Source organism: Vespa velutina, chromosome 4, assembly GCF_912470025.1.
Source record: "Vespa velutina chromosome 4, iVesVel2.1, whole genome shotgun sequence".
NCBI lineage: Eukaryota > Metazoa > Arthropoda > Insecta > Hymenoptera > Vespidae > Vespa > Vespa velutina.
Window position 1 is genome coordinate 2365211 of NC_062191.1, and position 19713 is coordinate 2384923.

The window sequence follows — 19713 nt, forward strand, 5'->3', positions numbered from 1 at the left end:
CTCTCTCTGTCTCTTTCTTTCTATCTTTCTCTCTATTGAGAGAAAAGAGAAGGAGACCTGGTGCGTCTGTGTGCGTGGGTGTGTGAATGAAACGTCGATGTAGAATGTGCGAAAGAGAGAGAGAAAGAGAGAGAGTGAGAGAGTGAGGGTGAGGGAGAGGGAGAAACAGCGGATGTGCATACGTTTGGTTCGAGAGATATCTTGGAGCGTTTTCATCTTTTTTTTTTCTTTTCTTTTATTCTTTTTTTTTTATTTTTTTTTTATTTTTATTTTTTTTTTTTTTTTTTTTTTAATAGTCTCCCCCTATTTTTTTTAATAGTCTCTCCTTTATTATTATTATTATTATTATTATTATTATTATTATTATTATTATTATTATTATTATTATTATTATAATATTATATTATTATTATTATTATTATTATTATTATTATTATTATTATTATTATTATTATTATTAATATTATTTTTTTTTTCTTCTTAATTCCTCTTCCAGTATTATCTAGTCTTGCGCGAGTGTCTCATTAATGAGATCACATTTATATATATATATATATATATATATATATATATATATCTTTTTTTCCGTTTCTTTTCGAAGAAGAAACATCGAGCTAAACGACATGTATATCCGCCCTTTAAAAATACAGGAAAAAATTATATAAAAAGGAGAAGAAAAAAAAAATTAGAAGAAAAAGAAAAGAAAAAAGAAAGAACAAAAGAACGATAAATATGTATTTTATCTTCATCGGGTTCGGAATTATAATATTATTATTATTATTATAATATTATTAGCATTATTTTTTCTTTTCTTTTTTTTTTTTTTTTTTTTTCATTTTTCTTTTTTCTTTTATTAAAAAAGACACGAAAAGAGCTTTACCATATAATTTTGCCGTTCGCTCGCCTTCTCGCGAAGGAGAGACACCGAGGCGGCAAAAGAGACAGAGAGAAACAGAAACAGATAGAGAAAGAGTGAGAGAGAGAGAGAGAGAGAGAGAGAGAGAGAGAGAGAGAGAGAGAGAGAGAGAGAGAGAGAGAGAGAGAGAGAGAGAGAAAGAGAAATGGCGATCGTATGCGCGAGCAACGTTCGCTTCGATGTTTGTGCGGAATGTGACGAGAGAGAGATTATATGCGGAGGGACGTAAAACGAGGAGTGAACTCGGAAAGAGGGAGAAATAAAGAATAGAGAGAGAAAGAGAGAGAGAGAGAGAGATATGGAGAGGGAAAGGATTATATCGGCACAATGTGAACAAGAGAAAAAAAAGTAACGTTATGTCTGTCTCTTTCCCTTCTATCGACTTTTACCCCTCTTTTCACGTTCTTCCTATTTTTTATATATATATATATATACACACACGTACACTCATACACATAATTATTTTCTTTCAATTTATCCACGTCAATCGAAAAAAATATCCTTTGTAAAAATTCTAAAAAAAAAACAGAGAGAGAGAGAGAGAGAGGGATAATATGTCGTCTGTTAAGATAATGACAAGAATGAGAGAGAAAGAGAGGATAGAAAAAAAATTTTGAATGCCTCGGTAGCGCGTCTGTGTCGTTGGTAATGTATGCATGTAATACGTGAGTGCGTGTGTCTCGCCAATCGAAAGAAATCAAGTTTTTATTAATGTTAAGCCTATACACTCTGTATATGTCTTGTAAATATATACATATATATATATCTATATCTATATCTATATCTATATCTGTATCTATATCTGTATCAATCTATTTATCTATCTGTTTATCTATTTACACGCGTTTACCATTTAGGTGTAACTTTATCTAACAATCTATTACATACTCGTAATAGTTACACATAAAATGTTACGTGTAAATGATAGACTAAGCAACGAGCGAGTTTCTTTTTTCTTTTTTTTTTTTTTTTTCCTTTTGGTGGAGGGGAAGCGAATTGTGGGGTGAGGGCAGGAAGAGAAGAAAGATGATGATGATGATGATGATGATGATGATGATGATGATGGCGATGAGGATGTGGATGAGGATGAGGAGGGGGAAGAGAAGGAGGAGGATTTAAAAGAGGGATATCACATCCTCCCTCGACAAAACTCTACTAACATCCGGAAGGTTACCGAACGAAAATATTCGGCGAGAGTGAGAAAGTATTCAGGGCATCCTCGTGTGTGCCCTGTAGAATGTTGCATTGGATGCACAGCATCCGTTGTAAATTACAGAACCCCACGCATCATCTCTCTCTCTCTTTCTCTCGAAGAGAGGGAACACGTCGTCCCACTGTGTTTGCTCCGTCCGTTCGTGACCGATTTGTGACGCGGTACATTAATCGAGAAACGAGCAAGGGAAGCCTAGGGGTAGAGAGAGAAAGAGAGAGAGAGAGAGAGAGAGAGAGAGAGAGAGAGAGAGAGGAAAGAAGGATGAAGAGGAGGAGGAGAAGGAGGACGACGAAGACGAAGACGAAGACGACGACGACGTCGACGATGAAGAAGAAGAAGAAGAAGAAGGGCTCGAGAGAGCGGCGAGATGAGCCGAAAATAAGAAGAGAGCAAAGTGGCTGGTCGGTGCAGTGATTCACGTGACCGGAAGTACCCCTTCCTCCCTCTCAATCTTTCTTTCTCTCTCTCTCTCTCTCTCGTCATCATCGTCCTCCTTCTCCTACTTGGCGCGCGTAGCCTCGAGAAAGAGAGAGAGAAAGAGAGAGAGAGAGAGAGAGAGAGAGAGAGAGAGAGAGAGAGAGAGAGAGAGAGAGAGAGAGAGAGAGAGAGAGAGAGAGAGAGAGATAGTCGTACAACAACGCCCTTCACGCTTCTCCTCCCTCACGCTTATTTATCCTTTCCTCTCTTCTACACTCGAACGAATGCACGGGGGAGCAACGGAAGACGATCGTCGCCAAGATGTCAGAGTTCGCTGCTCCTCGGTGTCTCCTTCTCCTCCTTCCCCTGCTCTTCCTCCATCTTCTTCTTCTCCTCCTCCTCCTTCTCCTCCATCACTACCTCCTCCTCTTCTTCTTCTTCTTCCTTCTCCTTCTCTTTCTCCTCAAGAGACAAATCCAACGGATGTGTTAGAGAGTCTCTCTACCATACAAAAATGCCATCCAAAGAGTCAAGGTCACGGGGGAAAAGAAAAGAAAAAAAAGAAAGAAAGAAGGATACCACGAAGGTGGTGGTGTCCATTGGGAGTCGTCCATTAAAAGGTTGGATCTCTCGTAGCTTTCGCGTGTACACAGAGAGTAAGAAAGAGGGTTAAAGAAAGAAAGAGAGAGAGGGTGGAAGAGAGAGAGAGAGAGAGAGAGAGAGAGAGAGAGAGAGAGGGAGAGAGAGAGAAAGATGGAGATAGAAAGAGACACAGTAGCCAGTTTACATGAGCGAAGGCAACGTGCGTGGTGTGTTTTTGCGACTGGGCGTACCACCACCAGTGTTCTATATTAAACTCGACGAACGCGGGTCGGCTGATTGCGAAACGGACGCCTGATATTTTCGTTGCATCGTACGAGTAACTGCTTCCGGCCGAGGCTGCTCCTCTCTCTTTCGGAAGAGGGAATGAGAAACAGAAAGAGAAAGATAGAGAGATAGAGAGAGAGAAAGAGAAAGAGTGTGTACGTATACACACATACACATATATATGTACGTACATATATACAAAACAGAGAAGCGTTCGTGGCTCGCATACCTTCTTCTTCCTCTCTCTCTCTCTTTCTTTCTCTCTCTCCTTTCTCTCTCTCTCTCTCTCTCTCTCTCTCTTGCTCTCTCTTCCTCTCTGTATGCTTCTCTTTTACACACGACGCGGTAGACAGCACTCCGTGGCACGTCGTCTCCGTCGTCGTCTTCTTCGTCGTCGTCGTCGTCGTCGTCGTCGACGACGACAACGATGAGGACGCCGATGGCGGCCAGGCCGGAAACACCTACGCACACTGACACATCGAAGGGCGACTCCTGCTACTTCTGCTGCTGGCTGCTGGCTGCTGCTGCTGTTGCTGCTGCTGTTGCTTCTAGTGACGCTGATGATGGCGATCGTGCTGCCGAGAATGGTGAGGAGAGCGAGGGGTACCCTTCGAGCTTTACCCAGGAACGAGCGCCTCTACTCCAACCTCCTCCTCCTCTTCACTCCTCTCTCTCTCTCTCTCTCTCTCTCTCTCTCTCTCTTCCCTTTCTTTTTCTTCCCTTTTCGCGCTGGAGTTCACCCAAGTTTTTACACGCACTCCTTGCTCTCCGAGCATGGCCGTAACGAGTTTACTCCAGGATCACTCGATTGACGACGACACACGTCGATCTCTTATCGAATCGATTCGAACATTTGATTAAGATTTTTCCAAGGATTTTCAATCGATATTTTCCTTCCTTTTTTTCTGTTTTCTTTTTCTTTGTTTTCTTTTTGATATTGTTATATATATATATATATATATATATATATATATATGCGCGCACACACACACATATACATGCGTATAATACGTAGAAGTACCTTTGGATAGTTTCCAGACGTGACCTTGATACATCTACTTCATCCTTATCTATTCATCCAAATCCCAAGTCTCTGAACTCGTACCTCGTACGGATTTCTTCGCGATAAGCATACAATTGCATTCGCTAAGAACGCGCGCGGGGGTACTTGTGGAATGCGGCGAGGTGTGCGTGAAAGAGACGTGACCTTTCCAAGGTCAGATATCGCCGGGGAAGAACGACCAGAAGGAGGAGGATTTGCTTTAGTTTAGGAACTGAAAATTGGCTTACGCCTTGGCTGGTGCGCGACTTAGCGCGTGCCAAGAGAGAAAGAGAGAGAAAAAGAGAGATAAATAGATAGATAGATAGAGAGAGAGAGAGAGAGAGAGAAAGACACGGTTGCATAGACCAAACTTAAAATTCGATAAGAAAGTTAGTAGTAGCACGTGATATAGAAGTCTTGAACTTTGAACTTACAATAATTTATTGGTATCTTGAAAGAGAGAGAGAATTTTCATGACCAAGTTCTCTTTCATTTTGATGAAAGATTTCCTTTCAATGATCATGTTTGTTGGATCGATCGATCGATCGATCGATCTTTATTATAGAAGGAAATAAAAAGAAGCAAAATTAACGTTTCGATTGTGTCAGCTGATAGCAATCAAATCAATATGTTTATTATTCATTCACCTGTCATTAATTACGAAGTTAAAGCTTTGAATTCTCCCAATGTATTCTCTCATTCTTACTTGATTCATGAATACTATTCGTATGGTAGAAAAAATAAAAATATGAAGATGCATTATATATATACATACATATATATATATATATATATATATATGGGCCAACTTAATGGTCATGACATCAACAACAGCGTAACATCGTTATTAACGCGGACGACTTGAGTTCGTTCGTATTACATAGTATCCTTGGCCTCCTTTGGAAATTAACGTTATTATGAATATGTCGTACCACTTTCTTCTAAATGATTTTCATCAGAGTTTCTAATTTTTTATAATATAATTTTTTGTCTCTTTAAATTATCCAATTAAATCTTTCCAAAGGATTATCCATAAAAGATTGATCTGGATTTATATTCGATTGTTTCTATATTCTTTGGAATGATTTATATTTAAACATGAATTCTCTTATGAAAAATCTGATCACTATATATATATATATGAAGAAATCTTTGTTTTCGTTGTACGTGCCCATTCGCTCTAGTCACACCCGCTTAACATCGACTATGCAAGTCGAAGGTGTGGCTTTATGTAAAGCATATGGCTGGGAATTGCCATTTCTACGGTTGTATTATGGAAACGTGAATGATGTTGTCATCGATACCTACAACCCATTCAACGATCACGTCTATAACTATTGAAAATCACTCGTGAAATAATTAATATTAATAAAGGATGAATGTCAAGAAATTCCTGTTGTAAATTATCCAAAAAAAAAAAAAAAAGAAAAAAAAAAAGAAAGAAAAGATCTAGAAAAAGGACAAAACAAAAAAAGAAGAAAATAAAATAAAAAGAAAGAAAGAAAGAAAGAAAAGAAAAAGAAAAAGAATCTCGGGAATGCACTTAAGTGACAAACGCATCGATGAAATCTTTGCAAAATTAAAATTATATTTTATCTAATATTACAAACCGCTATTTTTTTTTTTTTTTTTTTTTTTTTTTTTTTTTTATTTATTGATTTTATTCTCCTCGTAGAGAAAATTCGTTGATAATTCTGAAATGTAATCTATCGGTATATAGACGTACGATGTTAATATGTATAGATTTACTGATTTTATTATCAGTGTATATATATATATATATATATATATCATTCGTCTTTATGAATACGTTTATAGTACGATCTGACCCATTTTATTTCATTTTCATTCAGCATTATAGTCAAGATGTAATATATTGTCTCATTGCATCCAGAATTATTAAGAAGTTCATCTAGAAAAAAAAAAAAAAAAAAAAAAAAAAAAAAAAAAAGAAAAAAAAAATCAAATAGGAAAATTAATGTGTGAATCTATTATTATGGGAGTTATATATTTATATCGTATCTTACCAGAAATAGATATTTTAATCTCTCGTTTGATAATGACTTTCTTCCGATAAGCTAATGGATACGAATGGAACACTTGATTCCAGTAAATAATTTACACTTACAAAGATATTTTTGATAGAATTTTTTGTTTTTTTTTTTTGGTTTTTTTTTTTTTTTTCCTTTTTTTTTTATGTGAAACGACTTTATTACGGATTAAACAGAACATTATTGCTTAACATTTTGTTTTTTTTTTGCTTTTTTTGTTTTGTTTTTTTTTTTATGTTTTTGTTTTTTTTTTTTAATGTTGCATCTCATATAGAAATTACACACTCCTTTTCTGTACTACTGTGGCCTGATTTCAAGCAAATTATATTGATCATATGAAATCAATATCCTATATATTTTCTGAAAAGTATTTTATAATTTTTATTTTTTTTCCTTTCTTTCTTTTTCTTTTCTTTTTTCTTTTCTTTTCAATTGCAGAAAATACGTGCAAGTTTTTAGTTCTTTTTCTTTAGGTAATAAATTGTGATTGAGTATATTTGATATCACCCATATTCTTTTTTTCTTTTTTTTTTTTTTTTCCAGAAAATGTCTATAAAGATTAAGTAATAGTATTATCTACTGTGTTGTTATCAACAGAAGTCGACGTTCCATCCTCTACTTTCGATTCTTCTTTTGATTGTACAGTCAATTTATGATAGTAACTTTCAGTTAGCGGTAAGTGAGGTGCTATCTCACTTGGTTCTATGAACAATACTGGAGATACCTATTGAAAACATTTTGTTCTTATAATTTATTGTTTAAAAATAATAAAGAAAATTATTTTACATATAATTGTTAAATTACAATGACGATTGTACTTACATGAATATCTTGAACTTTGGCTTCCCGAGTTGTAAATTCTCGTAGAAGATAATCTTGTCCAAATTCGTGATAAATGCGAGTATCCTTTATTCTTAGCATGACATTATCAATTCTCAAAAAATAACGTAGAAGAATGAAGAAACTAGTAGGCATTACACGCTAATAAAAGAAATAATACATAAAGGTGTATAAATTTTGATTATTAAGATATACGATTGTCATGTTATATTTAACAACTTACAATTTTAACAGAACAAACGGCGATGCCATTATCATGAAGCTCATCTTCAAAAAGTGTTAAATCATGATAAAATCTAATTTTTTCCTTTCTTCTCAATTTGTCTAAATCAATTCTATCTTTTGTTTCTTCCAAATCAAATCCAGATATTGTACCTGTATAATTGGTTGTAAAAGTCCAATCGAATGGTTTAACTTTTTCCTCTAAAAATTCACTGCTTTCGGATCTATTATAAATTATTTGAATATATCATATGAATTATAAATATAATCTATAATTTATATGTATATTAATTCAATAGTAAGGATTATATATTTACCTTGATTCTTTCCATGCTTCAGCACAAGCAAGTTGTACATTGATTTTACCATTGGAAACATATTTCAATGCATCAAGTGCATTAAATTGCAATATAGCTCCATCCCGATGTTTCAAAGTTAATACATTATTTGGAAATACCATATCTGGCATATGTGGCAGTTCTAAAGTTTTACTATATCTATCAAAGATTTTTTTTTAAAAATACATAAATATTCTAAAATGATAACGTATAATACAATAACAATTAAGATGTTACAAAATAAGAAAATGTCATACATGCAAAATTGACAAGCAGTAGCATCTTGGTCACCGCAGCCATTCTCGCTTTTTGAACACTTGGAGTGAAGTATATGAGATTGAGTATATTTGATTTGCCATGGTGGAAAGACATGCTCTTCTTCATTAACAGGTAACCGCAATATATCTATTCCCCCATGAACTTTAACCGTTGTCATGATCAAAACTTGTTGTTAAAAAATATTAGCGTCTTGATACATGTTTTAATTTTTTTTTTTTTTTATCTTGGTTATCTATCTAAGGATACAACTGAAACGATAAAGATTTTATTTTACTATCAATATTTCTTTTCTTATATTTTATATCATCACAAATTGATATTATCATTTGGAAAATTATGTTTAACCTTTCAAGAATTCATATGATAAAATATCAAGAAAAACTTTCACAACGAACAGTTTTTGGTTATCGAATATAATTTTCAAATCTCAAATATATATATACATATATATGTATATATGTATATATATATATACACGTTTTTCTTTATTCTCAAAAATTTCCTCTTCTTAAAACAAATAAAGTATCAATAAACAACAAAACTAGCACAAGTTTTTCATGATGAAAACTGACGAAAAGTACAATTTTAAGTTCATAATACAGATCATAATAAATTTATCCTTACAGTTTCTGCAGCCAGAGGGACCTACTCGTTGCTTATACCCAGTGATCACCACGATAATAACCCGCCAATAATTTGAAAGAAGAAAAAATACTCGAGTAATTTTTTATGAATGATAAATTACATGTAATAAAGATTTTACAAGTTATTAATCCATTCCTGTATTTAAAAAAAGAAAAAAAGAAAAAAAGGAACAAAAGCATGAAAGTTTCCTAAGGATATAAATTTTTATAGTCCGGAAAAAAAAAAAAAAAAAAAAAAAAAAAAAAAATTAGAGAAAAAAAAACCTACAATCTAAAAATTGAGAAAAAATTGCAATTCAAAAAAGAAACAAAAAATTTATAAGATTTTTATTTAATACCAATCATTCACAATATGTCTCTTATAACGTAGCTTATGATTAATGTAAAAAAAAAAATGAAAAATATTAGTTTGAACATTTCGTTGTTAGATGACGCTTGGAGTGGCGGGTAAATTGAATTGATAGATAAAACCGAAGAGATGGAGTTCCGTTCGATCTTATTCGGGAGAGACGTGTTTGAAGTTATCGAAGATCATTGTGGAATCTGCATCAGTCCGCGACGATTGCTTGTTCCGTTTGCACGGTTCCTGTTATTGGAGACAGTCAATTTATTCGTTTATATAATGACAATTAATAAAAAAACAAATTCGTCTGTCGAACTTGGTCAATACAATGGAATTACCAAAGATATTAACGGATCAGAATCTTCAAATGATATTCGAAATTCTGACAAAGTTAAACCATATTTACGAGAAGAAACTATGAGAAAAATAAAATCGATCGCTGGACATGTTGGACTTTTAATTACATTGATGCTTTATACGGCAGCCGGTGGTATGGTGAGTTATAAAAAATCAATTTTTTTAATCATCATCGATGCAATATTTTATGAATTTATAATCGCATTAGAAAATAAATAAATAAATAAATAAATAATGATAATAACTAATAAATAAAGAAAGAAAGAAAATATTTAATCGTTTAATTTTCAAACATTCTTTTTTTGTATACTCATCGGACAACATTATTTTCGTTCATTTACGCAATAAATGAAGAACCAAAGGAGTCATTACGTTTACTTTGTTTACGTATATGTAAATACGAAACGATCAGTTTCGGGAGAAATAAGTTTGTTTTTACAACAAACGTTTGGCCCTCGTGCTATCCAATTCGATTCTATTTTTAGTTATTGAAGAGAGCAGGCCGATGAAAATGGTATTTCAACTTAAACGTTCACGGCTGGATTTTACAAATGTATGAATTTCCACAGAAAATCTCATCGCGTTTATATACTTGATCGTGTTTTCGTGAGAAAGAAAAAGAAGAAAAGAAAAGAAAAAACAAAAAAAAAAAAAAGAAAAAAAAACAAAAAAAATCAGAATAAATTTATCACATACCTGAGGCATATTTTAAAATAACAATTGTTCGACGTTCAGATCGAATTAGATCATTAATTCTCTTTATTCTCTTCTAATGGTTTATTTGATTTTTAGTTTAACGTCGAGTTCGAGAATAACTTACAAATATTCAAATGATTTGATATATATTTTTACTTTGAGTAATTTATAAAATCTTTAACAAAAAGAAAAAAAAGAAAAAAAAAGAAAAACGAAACGAACAAAGAAAAAAAAAAGAGAAGACTAAATCGTACGATTAAAAATAAATAGAGTAAATGAAATCTAATTTTATCACATTTGAAATTACAAATTCGTGCAAATGTTTGTTTCTAAATGCTTTAAATGTGCATTAACGTTAAGTGGGCACTCATATTCAAGCGGAAGCGACTAACCGGATCTTCTTTCAGAAAACTTATACCTTTTATTGTCAAGTGCGTTTAAAAATGGAAAAAGGGAATCATATTTCTTCTCCTTTCTTCTTCTTCTTCTTTATTGCCAAAGGAATAATTTTAACTCTGATATTAATCGATCGAAAAAACCCCCAAAAAAAAAAAAAATAGAAAATAAAAAACAAATAAAAGGACAATTTTAATTCATGAAAAATAATAATATTCTCTTATTATTTTTCATGAAGAAATAATTATTTCAGATTTTTTTCTTGTTTTTTTTTTTTTTTTTTTTTTTTCCGAACGGATCGAAATTTCCAAATGGTATTTAGAACGATTCGAACGATCGCGTAATTATTTTCATTATATTTTTTCGACAAATCGAAGACTTTCGATGGAATTAAAATACAATCGAAATGATACTCTCGAGCATTGAAAATTTTCTTGACGTACTTTTATTTACGTATATATTAAAGAAATTATTTCAGGTATTTCGACAGATCGAACTACCGGCTGAATTAGCAAGATTAGAAAGATTACGTACTAAGTTACGTACGCAAAGATACAGATTTCTCGATACGATTTCTAACAATACCGATGTTACCAACTTGAGAACTCTGGCGAGTATATAAAATTTCTTGCTACTTACAAGATTACAATTCTATTTTGTGTGTGTGTGTGTGTATGTGTGTATTAAAGTCTAATAAAAAGGAAAGAATAAAAAAAAGAAAAAAGAGAATAAAAAATTAATAATCTTGTAGGTGAATGTAAAATTACGAGAATACGAGGAGGCAATTCAAGAAACTGCCGAAGCTGGTATGTTGGTCAGTTTTGTTACAGAAGCTATAGAACAGGATGATCGAGGATTGATTGAGTTACCACCGATTTCTACCGATCGCTGGAGCGTCCTTCAAGCTGTATTTTTTGCGAGCACGGTTCTCACAACGATCGGTAAATTACGATTATATGTATACATATATATATATTTTTTTTTTTTTTTTAACGATATACGTAATATTTTCTATCGTGAAGGATAAATTTTGATTCTTTTCTTCTTCTTTTTTGTTATTTATTTATTTTTTTCTCTCTCCTCTGCCTCATCTTTAGGGTACGGTAACGTAGTACCATCAACGAACTATGGAAGAATCTTTTGCATACTCTTCGCCATCATAGGAATTCCTTTAACTTTGACGGTAATCGCTGATTGGGGCAAACTTTTCGCCGAGGCTGTCGTCCAGTTAACCGTAATAGCAAAATCAAGATTATCATTTATAACAGCTACACCATGCTTCACCATGAATCTAGCCGGAAGGAGATCAGTTGGTAATGAAATAATATTTGAGGAGAAGGCAAAAAAGATATAACGAGAAACAAATCGTTCGAAATTGCAATCTCGAAAAGAAATCTTTTTTGTTTGGTTTTTTTTTTTCTTTTCTTTTCTTTCTCTTTTTTTTCCCTCCCCCCCCTTTTTGTCATTTAGGCGCAGTCGCAGCGGTCGCATTACTTTTCGTATATCTGGCGTGCGGTGCAGGTATGTTTATGCTTTGGGAAGACGATTGGGGCTTTTTCGAAGGATTTTATTTTTGTTTTGTGACGATGACAACCATAGGATTTGGCGATCTTGTTCCAAGTAAGTGTACGATAACAATTCGATTTGTGTGACATTATTTTTTTGTGAGGAAACAAAAAAACAAGGATACATGATGATTGATTGTATTTGGAAATTCTCATTATAACGTGATCTTGATATATCAGAGAATTGATTTAGACAGAATTTTTCATATTCTCGTCGTTTCAGTAGAAAAATCTTTTAAACGTAGTAACTTTTGAATATCTTCGCGCAGTTTGTCCTATACGTAATTATAGCTACCCTTCGTATCGTCGATCCCATGCGCAGAGAAGCCAAAGTATACGTTACTGTGTACCTTATACATCCTGGTGGGCTTAGCATTGACCAGTACAATCATAGAACTGGTAAGAAGACAGTACGCTCAATCTTGGAGAAGATTGCAAGCATTGAGCGGACCATTGGCAGAAACTATACGGAAATTGGGTGAGCATGCTGGCGGTGATATGTCTGCTCTTCATTCTGATCTCAGGTATTGAAAATATATCTGTTATATTGTCATCTAATGATATTCAGTGTTATTTTTCTTTTCTTTTCTTTTCTTTTCTTTCTTTCTTTTTTATTTTTCTTTTCTTTTTCAATTTTCAACCAAATTTCTTTATGATTTTTAGAAAAGTATTAACGGTGGTCTCTATGCCACGATTAAAATGGTCACAATCGGATCGATCTGATTCCAAAGAAAAAGAATGGGAAGAAGCTGTTGAAGCTGTATTACGAGATATCGCAGCATCCGCGACGGCAACACCTCCGAAAAAACCGATCGTACAAATCGTCGTTTACGAATCGAGCGTTTAAATAATCTTAAAAAATTTCGATCTAATTCATTGCAAATATAAATTCGATATTTTAGAAAAAATAAATTTATGTAGATCGACGATTCGATATTATAAATAGTAACAAGTAGAAAATTAATAAAAAAAAAAAAAGAGAAGAGAAAAAATAAATATATATATATATATATATATTTCATTACGATCGACATAAATATAGTTACGAGAAGAGAAGATATAACAAACCTATTTGAATTTCCCGCGTTAAGGTAAAGCTTACGATTTTCAACACGACGTCATGAAAGACCTAGAAATAAAGAGTGTAATCGAACAAGGCAAAAAAAAAAAAACAAAAAAAAGATTAAATTTACGATCAACGATTCTCTACGTTAAATAGAAATTATTCGAAAATTACGAGGGAAAGAAAAATAAAATAAATGAATAAACAAATGAATAAAATAAGCGTAAAGTTACGTAGATGCGAATCGCAAAATTGAATTTGAATTTCCCGCGCTGCGGCGAGTTTCCAATTCTCGCTGACGTCACCAGAAAGTGGAAGAGAGAGAGAGAGAGAGAGAGAGAGAGAGAGAGAGAGAAAGAGAGAGGGGGATAGAAAGAAAAGAAAGCGTTGAGTGAGAAAGAGTGGGGGAATAATGAGTCGTAGCTTCGATCGACGTCGCGAGAGGTTTGGTTTTTGTTAATAAAGTAGAATTTCTTCAGGGTCGTTCCTTCTATATTTAGAGACAGAAAAGGGACGAAAAGAGGAAAGAGTAATAAGAGATACATAGAGAGAAAGAAAGAGAGTAAGAGAGAGAGAGAGGGAGGGAGGGAGGGAAAGAGAAAGAGAAAAGGAGACAGACAAATAAAGGAAAAAACAAAGAAGAAAACAATTTCGGCGGGACGATATTCTAAGTTTTCGTTGTGAACTCCGCCGACTTCCGTCGCAAATTGTGAAAATAAAAGACTCCGTTAAAAGAAAGAAAGAGATAGATAGATAGAGAGAGAGTTTAAAAAATCGTCAGGTGGAAGAGTATGGATAACTCCGAAAATTCCTTCAAGATCAGAGAGACCCCTTCGACTATCGTGCGCATCGCATATCGTGTGCGTATTATTTGACAAAGAGTAGAACTTTTTGAAGATATTCAGTGTTTGCATTTGTTCATTACACGTGCACATTGCTCCACGCAATACCTTCGTTTATTTTTAATTCTTTTTTTTTTTTTTTTTTTTTTTTTTTTTTTTTTTTTTTTTTCTTCATTTTATTTTTTCCCTTTACAAATGCCTTTAAAACGAACGAAATGTGATGTATCAAGTATTATTTTTAAGCATTCGATTGAAAAATATGTATATGTGTTTTTTCCACTATATAGTGATATTTGCACTGCATAGTGTTATATGTTTATATATATATATATATATATATATATATATATATATATATACATATGTATAATATGTGTAAATATGTTTGTTGTGTGTGGTTAGCAGCGTAGAACTTTGAAGTGTTCGCATTCGATAACTTTCTCTTGCGTACGAACCTTAATCTTTTTCTCCTAGTGTTATTTTAATCCGAATCCTCTAGGAAACTATTTATTTATTTATTTTTTTTTTTTTTTTCTAGTAAAATTTCTTCCTTCTTTTTTTTATTATTATTATTATTATTATTATAATTATTTATTATTTATTATTATTATTATTATTATTAGTGTTATTGTTGTTATTATTATTATTATTATTATTATCATTAGTTAATATTTATATTTATTGTTATTTTCGATTCAAATAAATATATATCGTTTCTTCGAAAATATATTTTTATCACGTTGTAAAGATATATTATATTTGTTTCTCATAATTGATAATATTTACTTTTGTATGGCAACATCGAAATCAATGTTGCTTGACGATTATGAAAAATATAATGTCGAACTTGATTGTTTTTCTGTTTTGCATTTTTAGCAACTCAGTATTATGACTGGGATGAACGATCTTGCAAATCCTACGTCTAACAATGATAATAAATTAATTAAAAAAGAAGAGGAAAGTTGTATGGTCTGTACGCGGCGTTTCTTTCGATTACCGATATTTTTATCGGTAACCTCAACCTTATGCCAAACATACAGAACAGTTAAAGAATCCCATGAGTCCGTTACCATTGTATTTGATAGTTTGGAAAATGGATTGAGTAAAGGTGCCGAATATATTAGTCCAATGACCAATCGGATAGGCGAAACATTGGAAACACCAATGAAAACTGTCGACAATTTTGTCTGCATTGGTTTGGACTTTTTAGAAGAGAAAGTACCTTCCATTAAACTATCACCCTATGAGATGTTCCAAAATATCAGCAATAACATCAGGTAATGGTGATTTCTTTTTTCTTTTATTAATAATAAATATGTAAAGTAATATCGCGTTAAATCAATAATATACATACATATTTATATATATATATATATATTTAATTATAAAATAATATAATGTCTTTATTATACATCTCTAATGTTTTTTCACTGAAGGGTTTTGGATTTAGATATTGTTTTGTATAGAAACATTTGTAATATTTAAATTGTAATTGTAATATTTAATATTGAAGATTTTAAATTTTAGACATGAAAGTTGATAATATATATCTCTCTGTTTCATTAAATTTACAAAATGTACATATCATAAATTTTTTTTTTGACGATTATGTATAATATATTAGCATAATAATCCTATTTTTAAAATGACTTTTATTCTTATACTCTTTGTTGGCCTATTCATCAGAAATATATAATATATAAATATATGTATATATATATATATATATATATATATATATATAAATTTTCTATCATTATATATTTAAATAAAATTTAATATTAATTTCTTAATATATTTTTATATTTCTATCTTAGACATGTAGCTTCATCAACGATGAATACATTTGTTATTATGTTATCCAACATTATTGGCCACGTTGATCAACTGGAAGCATCCATGGATAAAGATGTCAAAAAGAATGACGATAAGAATAATAATATTCTTCAGAAAGTCAAGTGATCATAAAGTTAAATAAATTTTTTGATTATCTTTACTGTAGACACTTGTAAAAAAGAACATGTACATTTGAAGTACATACATTCATTCAACACAAATATATATATATATATATGTGTGTGAGTGCGTGTGTATATATATATTTATACATATATATGAGTACTATCAAATGATTCTTATTCAATTTTATAGTGTTGACGGTGAATTATAGAGATCTCGTTCATATATTTGTAAGTCGTTATATGCAATATAATTTTCTTATTATGTAATAAGATTCTTCTTAATAAATATTTTCATTAGGGTATTATTATATATGTTATTTATTGTATAGAAATTTAACGATTAAAAAAAAAACAAAAAAAAAAAAAAAAAGAAAGAAAAAAAAAGAAAAACAAAAAATAAAATAAAATAATGCACAAATATTCGATGAATCTAATTGAAATCTTAATATTCATTTATATTCGTTAATATTCGTTAATATTCGTTAATATTCGTTACGTATATAATAATATAAAACTCGTGATAAATTCTTTTTCTTTTTTTTTTTTTTTTTTTTTTAGGGGGCTTTCTTTATCATTCATTAATACCAATTGGAAATAATAATTATTTTGATAAGATGCATTGAACTTGATAATACTTTTTATTATATTATTCGTTTATTTGTAATTTTATATATGAAACGTAAACGCATAAATAGTTGGATTAAAAAAAAAATTCAAATGATAATATTTATTCAATGAAGTTTTATCAATGAAGTTGCGCGTAGTGTAAAAATATATAAATCGATTGTTAAAGTAATAATTAGATTCGATATATCGAAAAGCATGTCGGCCATTTTAGCATAGCGGTGCCCGTTGTTACCGCCAAATCGAAGTTGCGTGAACGAGGATTTTGTAAATGTTATCGCGTATGTGTATGTACACATGATATTAATATAAATATTTGCTTTCATGCAATCGTATTATTTTCTTTTTTATTCTATGCTAATTTGTGTAAAACATATGTGACCATGTCGGAATATTGTTTTTTGTGTCTCACCGATGAAGGCGTCTTTCTTGATATTACGCCTACTAACTATAAAACATTACGTGGCGATGTCGAAACATTTTTGTCATTAAAGGTACATTCAATTTTTTTTTTGTTTTTTAATAAACATTACAAAAGACAATACTCGTGTTACATCAAAACAAATTCTAGAAGTATTTAGGTTGGGGCGTGCGCAAATGAATACGCATTATATCTCACGTTTCTACGTTTTAATGTTTCACATTAGTAATACATGTTTCATAAATTAATACAATTCAATTTTAACATTCATTAGATCACTTTCGTTGTATTATATAGTTATTATAATGCTTATGCAATTTTGCATTATTAACCTTCTATTGTATTTATTTATTCTAAACAATGTATATGTTAATATGTATAAAACCAATTTTTTTTTCTTTTTTTGTTTGTTTGTTTGTTTTTTTGTTTTTTTTTTTTTTTCCTTCCCCCCCCCCCCCCCCCCCCTTTCGCAATACCGTATTTCTTTGACAAAAATTTATTTTCCCTTAATATAGGTGAACAAGAAAATCAGCAATAAAGTTTGTTATAAATGTGCATTTGAATTAAGACAATGCAGTGATTTTTTGAAGAAGTATAAAGATGCTCGCAAAACCATAGGAACTAGTATCTATAAAAGGAAATGTTGTACGTTTTGTTTGGAATCAGGAAAGAGAAGATATATTTTTCATTTGAACCGTTGCCTCCATCCTTTAAATAATCTTAATGATGATCTAATATCTAAAGTTCAGCAGCTTTTTCAAGATGAAGTATGACTTGCTATTTATAATCGTTCATATAAAAATAAAATTGTAAATTATCAATATTACTAATACACCTATATTTTTATAGCTCATTGAATATAGCCAAGGAATCATATTAATGTGTCTAACATGCAGATACAGCTTGGATATATTGTTTGACCTAAGATCTTTGTATTTAGAATTTTCTAAAGAAAGGGATACATTTTCTAAAAACATAGACTATTCGATATTACCAAAGGTAATATATTTTTATATTATTTATTAGTTTTGTCAATTTATTTATTTATTTATTTATTATTATTATTATTTTTTTTATATATAACTCAAATACATATGTTGTAGGTTAATACAATTGTAATAAAACGAAAGACAACCATAACTGCATCCATGAAAACAAGATCATATATTTTAAGCAATTCTGAATCGGATAATCCTGAAGTTACAATGAATAAAGATATATCATCTCTTCAACCGAAACCTCGATTTTGTGGCGCATGTAAAAATTCTGTTAAAGATGGCGAAGATATGTATAGATTTTATAAAACTAGATTAACAGTATGTAAAACTTGTTGGACAAGCATGGATCCTAGTAAATGCAAAACAAGGCTTAAAAAACCAACTCGATCAGATACAAAATTATGTGCAGTATTCTTAAAAGATGTTTTGACTGATGTAACATTTAAAGAGCATAAGGGATATAAAGTTGAAAAGGATAGCTATGGTAACAATATATACGTTATAACGGACAGTGAAAGTGAAGTCGATGTGGAGGATAAAATTGATACAGAATCTTTGCAATCTCAGGAAAAAATTTCCAAAGAATCTGATAATAAACCAAAAATAGGTCAAAAACGTTCGAAAATGCATACGAAAAGTGACAGCAGTGATAGTGAAATTAAAAGTATCAAAAGAATGAAAAGTGATAAAGAAACAACATCTAAAATATCAAAATTGCAAAACGCAAATCGTATGAAAAGTTCTGCTGGACGCAATCATTATTCTGATACTGATATTTTATTGAGGAAAGGATTACGAGCCAACCTTAGAACAAGGGGGATTAAACAAGGAAATAAAAATGTATATTCTTTGTCGGACATGGATACTAATAAATCACAGAGAAAAAAACGAAATACAACTTTGGGAAATTTGAAATCATCGAGGGAAGATAATACAAGTGATGATTCGTCATTAACCGGAGATAGTATAAATGTAAAGAATTCAAATGAACAACAATCAATTAATATATCTGAAACTCATTCGAGTAATAATATAACTGGAAAGAGAAAGAAAAAATCAAATTCAAGTTCAACGTCTGCCAGTGAAAGTACATCAACATCAAAGGCAAAGAGTTTTCCATTAAAAAGATTACGTAAAACTTCCATGTCCAAATCAAAGACCTCAATAGAGGAAACATCATCTGATAACACGGAACCAGATGAAATGGATTCAAATAGAAAGGAAAAATATATTTGTCGTGAATGTGGTATAACGTTGGAGAATAAACTTAAATTAGCTACTCATGAATTAACTCATTTCAAAACGTTGGAATTAAAATTACATAAATTAAGAATTCAGGATAAATGCAAGGATGATGAGAAAGTTGATGAATTGAACGTAGATAAATTCAACGATGAATTAAATGAACAACAAAATGAAGAAATTACACTTTCTGTTATTGATGACGAAGAATCTGAGACTACGGATGTACCAAATCAAACTGATGTAATACAAGATACAACAGAAAAGTCAGATAAGGATATCAAAGAATCTCTTCGTGAGAACGAAGAGAAAGATTCATTAGAAATGCACATCACTGATAAAGAAGTTAGAGAAGAATCTGAACTGATAGAAACAA

The 19713-nt window shown here is 31.3% G+C and overlaps 4 protein-coding genes across 12 annotated transcripts in view; 3 read left to right on the forward strand and 1 right to left on the reverse strand.

The window, feature by feature from the left end:
• Positions 1-785: 785 nt before the first annotated feature.
• On the forward strand, positions 786-16369 carry LOC124948451 (perilipin-1-like). 2 transcript variants are annotated; one of them, XM_047492081.1, is made up of 4 exons: positions 786-4795; positions 14005-14109; positions 14968-15368; positions 15909-16369. In XM_047492081.1, the coding sequence occupies exons 2-4, from the start codon at positions 14041-14043 to the stop codon at positions 16051-16053; spliced, it is 615 nt and encodes a 204-aa protein (XP_047348037.1). In that variant the 5' UTR covers positions 786-4795; positions 14005-14040; the 3' UTR covers positions 16054-16369. The 2 variants fall into 2 exon arrangements, with proteins under 2 accessions (XP_047348037.1, XP_047348036.1); XM_047492080.1 differs by lacking the exon at positions 786-4795 and having other exon boundaries at positions 13644-14109; positions 15909-16368.
• Positions 4789-13581, forward strand: LOC124948449 (potassium channel subfamily K member 1-like). Of its 4 annotated transcripts, none has more exons than XM_047492074.1 (8): positions 4789-8932; positions 9258-9667; positions 11100-11231; positions 11373-11562; positions 11719-11934; positions 12092-12241; positions 12509-12710; positions 12850-13581. In XM_047492074.1, exons 2-8 carry the CDS (start codon positions 9308-9310, stop codon positions 13031-13033), a joined length of 1434 nt encoding a protein of 477 aa, XP_047348030.1. In that variant the 5' UTR covers positions 4789-8932; positions 9258-9307; the 3' UTR covers positions 13034-13581. The 4 variants fall into 4 exon arrangements, with proteins under 4 accessions (XP_047348030.1, XP_047348031.1, XP_047348032.1 ...); XM_047492075.1 differs by having other exon boundaries at positions 4789-8904; XM_047492076.1 differs by having other exon boundaries at positions 12478-12710; positions 12850-12978.
• LOC124948450 (TIP41-like protein) lies at positions 6999-8797 on the reverse strand. Its single transcript, XM_047492079.1, has 6 exons — positions 8531-8797; positions 8164-8433; positions 7886-8065; positions 7570-7792; positions 7329-7487; positions 6999-7230 (listed from the first exon to the last, which is right to left on the reverse strand). The coding sequence occupies exons 2-6, from the start codon at positions 8340-8342 to the stop codon at positions 7066-7068; spliced, it is 906 nt and encodes a 301-aa protein (XP_047348035.1). The 5' UTR covers positions 8343-8433; positions 8531-8797; the 3' UTR covers positions 6999-7065.
• A 378-nt stretch (positions 16370-16747) lies between the features above and the next one.
• Positions 16748-19713, forward strand: part of LOC124948852 (putative leucine-rich repeat-containing protein DDB_G0290503) — a 7052-nt gene continuing 4086 nt past the window's right edge. For 4 of the 5 annotated variants that reach the window (XM_047493087.1, XM_047493088.1, XM_047493085.1 and 1 more), the window contains exons 1-4: positions 16748-17170; positions 17613-17864; positions 17947-18096; positions 18201-19713. The exon at positions 18201-19713 is cut by the window's right edge. In XM_047493087.1, the coding sequence (XP_047349043.1) occupies positions 17060-17170; positions 17613-17864; positions 17947-18096; positions 18201-19713 (2026 nt within the window). In that variant the 5' untranslated portion in view covers positions 16748-17059. The remainder of the gene's footprint in view (positions 17171-17612; positions 17865-17946; positions 18097-18200) is intronic. The other variant, XM_047493089.1, reaches the window with a different exon arrangement.

Coding starts and splice junctions, on each gene's coding strand:
- LOC124948450 (XM_047492079.1), bottom strand. CDS start 8,342: ATGACAACGGTTAAAGTTCATGGGGGAATAGATATATTGCGGTTACCT. Junction 7,793..7,885: donor GAAGCATGGAAAGAATCAAG/GTAAATATATAA, acceptor AATTTATAATAG/ATCCGAAAGCAGTGAATTTT. Junction 7,488..7,569: donor CCGTTTGTTCTGTTAAAATT/GTAAGTTGTTAA, acceptor TTCTTTTATTAG/CGTGTAATGCCTACTAGTTT.
- LOC124948449 (XM_047492074.1), top strand. CDS start 9,308: ATGGAGTTCCGTTCGATCTTATTCGGGAGAGACGTGTTTGAAGTTATC. Junction 11,232..11,372: donor TTACCAACTTGAGAACTCTG/GCGAGTATATAA, acceptor ATAATCTTGTAG/GTGAATGTAAAATTACGAGA. Junction 11,563..11,718: donor CACGGTTCTCACAACGATCG/GTAAATTACGAT, acceptor CCTCATCTTTAG/GGTACGGTAACGTAGTACCA.
- LOC124948451 (XM_047492081.1), top strand. CDS start 14,041: ATGGATAACTCCGAAAATTCCTTCAAGATCAGAGAGACCCCTTCGACT. Junction 14,110..14,967: donor TCGTGCGCATCGCATATCGT/GTGCGTATTATT, acceptor TTGCATTTTTAG/CAACTCAGTATTATGACTGG. Junction 15,369..15,908: donor AATATCAGCAATAACATCAG/GTAATGGTGATT, acceptor TTTCTATCTTAG/ACATGTAGCTTCATCAACGA.